Raw genomic sequence first — 5,989 nt, forward strand, 5'->3', positions numbered from 1 at the left:
ACCAGGCTGGTCTCGAACTCACAGAGATCCGCCTGCCTCTGCCTCCCGAGTGCTGGGATTAAAGGCATGTGCCACCACCGCCCGGCTTTCCCTCCAGGCTCCCTGTTCGCTCTGCAGCAGTTCTGGCCTTGTCAAATACGTGTTCCTCCAAAGGTTACTATGTAGCTCCTCTTCTTTTTTTTTTTTATTTTAGGTTTTTCAAGACAGGGTTTCTTTGTAGCTTTGGAGCCTGTCCTGAAACTAGCTCTCATAGACCAAAAATAAAATTAAAAAATTAAAAAAAAAAAAAACCTCTTATAAACTACTAACTCCCAATACAGACTGACCTTCTCCCAAAGGCCAACTATGGGATTCTACCTGAGCCAATGCCTTCCATCTCTCTACCTGCTCCGTCCATCATTTGGACTTAGTCCATTCACTCACAGTAAAATCCAAGGTCTCTCCCTGGAGCAGGCCCCTAACCATATCATCCCCTATAAAGTAAAATGGCCAGGTTTCCACAATCAAGCCCATTCCAACTCTCTTTAGATTGCTGAGGCCTATCACACCGGAACTGAAACCTCCCTCACAGATCAGAGTTTTATCTTTGAAACAGGGTTACACTACACAGCCTGGGCTCAAGAGATTCACCTGCCTCAGCCTCCCAGATAGTTTTCAACTTTGAACTGTCACACTAGATAATGTACTCAGGAGACGCAGGTATCTCAGCCTCAAGTGCTAGGGCCTCAGGCAGCTAGTTTCCAGGGGACCAGCAGATCAGATAATGCAATGCTGCTTTACAGAAACGAGCCCAAGAGCAGCTCGGAGGGAGAGGCAAGAGGCTCAGGAGTTCAAGGCAGGCTCTGGCTGCATAAGATCGGGTTGCAACAGAACTAAATAACAAAGGCAAAAGTAAGAAGTATTTGCCAAACAACAACACACTTCCTCCTTGGTTCCCTACTTTGGTTCTAGAAGCTGAGCAAACAGAAAAATAACACCATTTAAAACAACAACAACAACAACAAAAAAATACAAAAACCATAGCTTGACATGGTGGCACATGCCTTTAATCCTAGTACTCAGGAGCCAGAGGCAGCAGATCTCTGAGCTGGAGTCCAGCCTGGTCTACAAAAGTTTCAGGATATCCAGGGCTTCCAAGAAACCCTGTCCCCTACCCTCCAACCAAAAAAGGAAAACCAGCTGGTTCTGGAGCACTGGCTGCTCTTCCACAGGACCCAGGTTTGATTCCCATGATAGCTATCAAGTGTCTCTAAGTACAGTTCCAGGGGATCCAATACCCACTTCCGGCCTCCTCAAGTACCAGCGCTCTTACATACCCACAGGCATGTACCTGTCTATAATCTCAGCAACCACCACACAGGGACTGGTACTTTCAAAGTCATTCTCTGCTGTATAGTAAAACAGTGCCAACCTGGGCTACATGAAACCCTGTCTCAAAACACAACAAAAGAAGACAGCTTCCTCTACCTCCAAGCATTTTAAGTCATGAAGATATAGGAAGGCAGAAACAGTTATTAAGTCTAAGTTAGGGGTCAGGAGTAATTGAACACTACTGTGACCCTAGGACTGGGGAGGCAGAAGCAAGCGGATCTCTGTGAGGTCAAAGCTAGCCTGGTCTCCACCAAGTCCCAGGAAGAGAATGAGCGGAGGAGAGATGAAGTTAGGAGGATACGGAGCTCAACAGGCTGGGGACCTGAGTTCCAACCCCAGAGCCCACGTGGTGGAAGGCGGGAACCAACGCCTGTAAACGGTGACCCCCACATGCCCAGTGTGGCCAATGCAGTACTCATCAACACGTGAAATTTTAAAAAAATGAAAATGGGCTTTTTGTTTTGTTTTCAGTTTTTCGAGACAGAATTTCTTTGTGTAACTCTGGCTGTCCTATAACTACATTTTTTAAGTTAGAAAAACAGAAGTAGGTATTAAGAGTAAATTTTAAAAAAAAACAACTTTGTTATGTATGGATGTTTGGTCTACATGTACGTCTAAACAGCACACATATGCTTGGTGCCCGCAGAAAGCAGGAGCATCATATCTCCTGGATCTAAGTTATAGATGCGTGTGAGCCATGTGGGGCTGGAATTAAACTTAGGCTGAGCCAGCTTTATTTTTCTTTTGGTTTTTTTGAGACAGGGTTTCTCTGTAGCTTTGAAGCCTGTCCTGGAAGCTCTGTAGACCAGGCTGGCCTCGAACTCACAAAGATTGACCTTTCTCTGCCTCCCGAGTGCTGGGATTAAAGGTGTGTGCCACCACCACCTGGCTTCCATCTCTCTAGTCTTAAATAAACTCAATTATTAGTTGATACGCTCACCTTCAAAATATCATCAATAGGTTAAAGAAGCAGGAGACATTTTTTCTACTCCAAGTGTCAGCAATGCCAGTTTCCTAAGCCACCAGGGTACAAATGAAATCAGAAAAAGGAAGTTTGTGCAGGCTTCCTACCAGCAGAGTTTTGAAAGTGTTATGTGTAAGACAAACAACCTTGAACAGAAGAAGTGAAAATTTAGCCCCAACCACCAATAGTATTATTTCCTTCCTCAAAACTGGTGAAATTTTGCCTATGGTCTTTATAAAGACACTTCTAATACTAAAGGTATTTGGCAGGGTTTTTTTTTTTTTTTCTATATTTGGCGGCGGGTACACAGCCACACCAAGCACTGCAGTTCAGTCTTTGGTAGTTTGTTCTCTTTCCATCACGAGTCCTTAATTCTATGTGCACTGGTGTTTTTGCCATGGGTGTCAGGTCCCCTGAAACCAGAGTTGCAGACAGGTGTGAGCTGGCATGTTGGTGCTGGGAATTGAACCCAGGTCCTCTGGAAGAGCCGTCACAAGAGTGTTCCTAAGCCCTGAGAGCCATCTTCCCAGCCCCATCACATGGGTTTTGAGGGTCAAACTAAGGTTGGCAGGCTTGGTAGCTTTTGCCCACTGAGTAACCAAGATTTTTTTTTTAATTATTCTTATTAGTGTTTGTGTGGTTGAGTGTGGTGTGTATCTCAGAAAGTGTGCCATGGTAGGCATGTGGCAGTCAGAAAAACCAACTTTATAGAAACAGGTCTCGTCTTCCACCCTTCCTGTGAGTTCCAGGGATCAAACTCAGGTTGCCAGGCTTGGACAGTAAGCATCTTTCCATTGAACACTCTCACTGGATCAAGGTTTTCTTGATATAGACAAATCTCTCTCTCTTTTTTTCTTTTTTTGTTTTGTTTTTGTTTTTCGAGCCAGGGTTTCTCTGAGTAGCTTTGGAGCCTGTCCTGGAACTTGTTCTGTAGACCAAGGCTGACCTCAAACTTAGAGAGTAACCTCTCTTTTAAGTAACCCCAGATGTTTTGGTTTAGAGTCACATTGCTCACCATTATAACATCACTTGTCCAGCCACAGTAGGAGAGACGGAAGACTTTATCCACCACAAGCTGTCTCTTCTAGCACCGACCATTTCTGTACGGTCTTGCCATTTGTGCCCTTTATTCAAATCACCACAAATGCGCCAGATTCGCCTGCCAACCTTGTGCAGGGCCATGTCCATCTCTGCAGTGTCCCGGTTTTAGTACACACTGCTCAAGCACGCGCTACATCCACTGTGGACTTTATTCTTCCTATAACCATGCGGTTATATGGCTTACAGGTAACACTTCCCCTCCAATCATTATAACTGTTACTCTTTCAAACTGCTCCCTACCCTCATATATTTAATTTTTCTCTCTTCTTCACAAATGCTCATACCCTAAAATATGCCATCAGGCACACCCATTTCTGGTCTTTTTTCTTTTGTTTTTCGAAAAAGAGTTTCTCTGTGCAGCTGTCCTGGAATTTTCTTTGTAGACCAAGCTGGTCTTGAACTCAAGAGATCCACCCGCCTCTGCCTAAAAGTCTGCACCAGCACCGCCGCCACCCAGCACGTCTTGTCTGTCTTACAGGAAACTCTTCAGATCTTTCCTTTCTGTTTCTTTCAAGACAGGATCGCAGTATACAGACCTGCCTGGAACTTAAGCTCATCTACTGCCTAGTCCTCCAAGTGCTACGTTTGGATTCTACTACATGAAAAAGCATCTTTGACTTATTTCTACTTTCAGTCAAGTTCTAAACACTCCTCCGTGTGTCAAAGGCTGGTACACGGCCATTAAGCTGTCACTACCACGCATGTATCCTAAACGTGCTCCGGGCATCAATTTCTATCCTTTCTTAAGATGAGGCTAAAACACTAGAAGCAGCGGCACACACAGACCCAGGGGCCTAAAGACACATGTTCATGTGACACCATCCAAAGATGCAGAAGTGAGAGAAGGAGAAAACGGGGATGAGGCCATTAGCGGAAAGGAATGGAGAGCGAGACAATGGCTTTCTAAAAGAAACAGATGGGGCCACCTCTCCCTGAAGAGCCCAGACCCACACTTGGGTTTGTTCTTTCTTTGAGCACCTCTCTGCCCTAACACTTCTACTGAAAATCTCTTAATAAATTCCAATTCTGCTCATATAAAAGACGTAAATGCAAAAGGGGCAGATGCACAGGAAGGCCCTCGAGCGGGTGAAGCCATGCGTCTCAGACCCAGGAGAACAGAGCTCCTGACACTTACCGTGTTGCATTTTGTGCCACACACCACTTGCCTATGATTCAACCACTGAGAAGCAAACACTTTATTAAGGGTCCCAAGGTGAAATTCTCTCTCCTTCAGGAGACCGGGAAGCTGTTGTGCCGCGTAACCATGTAACAGCCGAGAATAGTTGGTTTCATTCTGCAGCCTGACCTCCCGGTTCTTCAGGTAGTACACTAAGGATCTCTTCACTGGGGGGAGTCTTTTCCGTTTGTGTAGTGAGTGATCCCAGCCAAACTGTGGAAATCAACACCAGAAATCAGAGCTTTGGTCCCTTTCCTCGAAGGGAAGAAATCCCACTGTATTGGAGAACCACCACCAAGAATTCGTCCTTCAAGATTCACACAATCAAAAACGTCATGGAAGATTCACAGCCCAGAAAATACATCTTAACTCATCTTGCACTGAAATAAAGTTCTCACAGTGAAGCCCACTTAGGAAATGGGTAAACAGGATGAAAGGATTACCAGGCCTTTGAGGAAAGTGGAGGACTCAGAAACCCTATATACGCAGGTGTCCCTGTCAGGGAAGGAAAGGAGGCCCAGAGTACCGAACCCACCTGGGCTGCATTTCTACCCAGCCCCCTTCTCCCTCTCCGCCTGTGCTCCCCGAAGAGCATAAAGGGTATTCAAAGAGCCAGAGTGGGATCCCGGATCTTCCAGGGCTGTAAGTCAATGGCCGCTCATCGGACACCGCGCGACCTGCGCTGAGGGCAGTTTTAGAATTCGAAAAATCAAATACCAACGGGGTGAACAGGAAGAGCGACCAGCGTCGGAATCCCAAATCCGAGGGGCCCTGCTCTCCAAAGGGGGCAGTATAGAGGCGACACCTAGTGTCTCTTTTAGTTGTCTAAATAGCCAAAAGGACCAGCATCCAGCTTGTAACATTGTTTCCTTGTTAGGAGACAATCGGCCCACATTCAGACATTGTTTCCTTGATAAGAGACAATCGACCCACATTCACGGTGCCACTGAAAGGCTGACTTCGCTCTCCTTCCCAGATTCCCCTTGAACTCAGTTTCCTGAGAAGCCGAGGAGGTCCTGTCTTCTCCTCCAGCTCTACCCTGGCTGCAGACTTCCAGCGGAAGGCGTCATTTTGGAGTTTCCTTTTGGCTCTTCACCCTTCCGGCCCACTGCACGCCAGTAAACTGCAGGAGGACCGGCCACGACTCTACAGTCTCGGACCCCGGCTCTTGTCCCGCCCTGGTCCCTGGTTCCTGTCCCCAGCTGGAACTCCCTAAGCCTCTGTTGGGGTTCTGGCCATCTTCCAGGCCTGGAAGCCCTCACCTGCGGGCCCTGAGCGTCGCTCCCGGCTCCAGGCGAGGCAGGCGCTTTCCGCTTCCTGCTAACTGCTTTCCGGGCCATAGTGGGCAGCGCCGCCGTGGCCCCGCAGCCACATGG

General features: G+C 47.0%; 1 protein-coding gene across 1 annotated transcript in view; it reads right to left on the bottom strand.

Annotated features, from left to right (window-relative positions):
* Dcaf12 (DDB1 and CUL4 associated factor 12) overlaps positions 1-5,981 on the bottom strand; it is a 23,791-nt gene extending 17,810 nt beyond the window's left edge. The window contains exons 1-2 of the mRNA XM_005362007.3: positions 5,876-5,981; positions 4,572-4,826 (exon numbers count right to left, since the gene is read on the bottom strand). Of these exons, the coding sequence (XP_005362064.1) occupies positions 4,572-4,826; positions 5,876-5,953 (333 nt within the window). The 5' untranslated portion in view covers positions 5,954-5,981. The remainder of the gene's footprint in view (positions 1-4,571; positions 4,827-5,875) is intronic.
* Positions 5,982-5,989: the final 8 nt, after the last annotated feature.

The sequence above is a fragment of the Microtus ochrogaster genome, linkage group LG5 (genome assembly GCF_000317375.1).
Source record: "Microtus ochrogaster isolate Prairie Vole_2 linkage group LG5, MicOch1.0, whole genome shotgun sequence".
Classification (NCBI taxonomy): Eukaryota; Metazoa; Chordata; class Mammalia; order Rodentia; family Cricetidae; genus Microtus; species Microtus ochrogaster.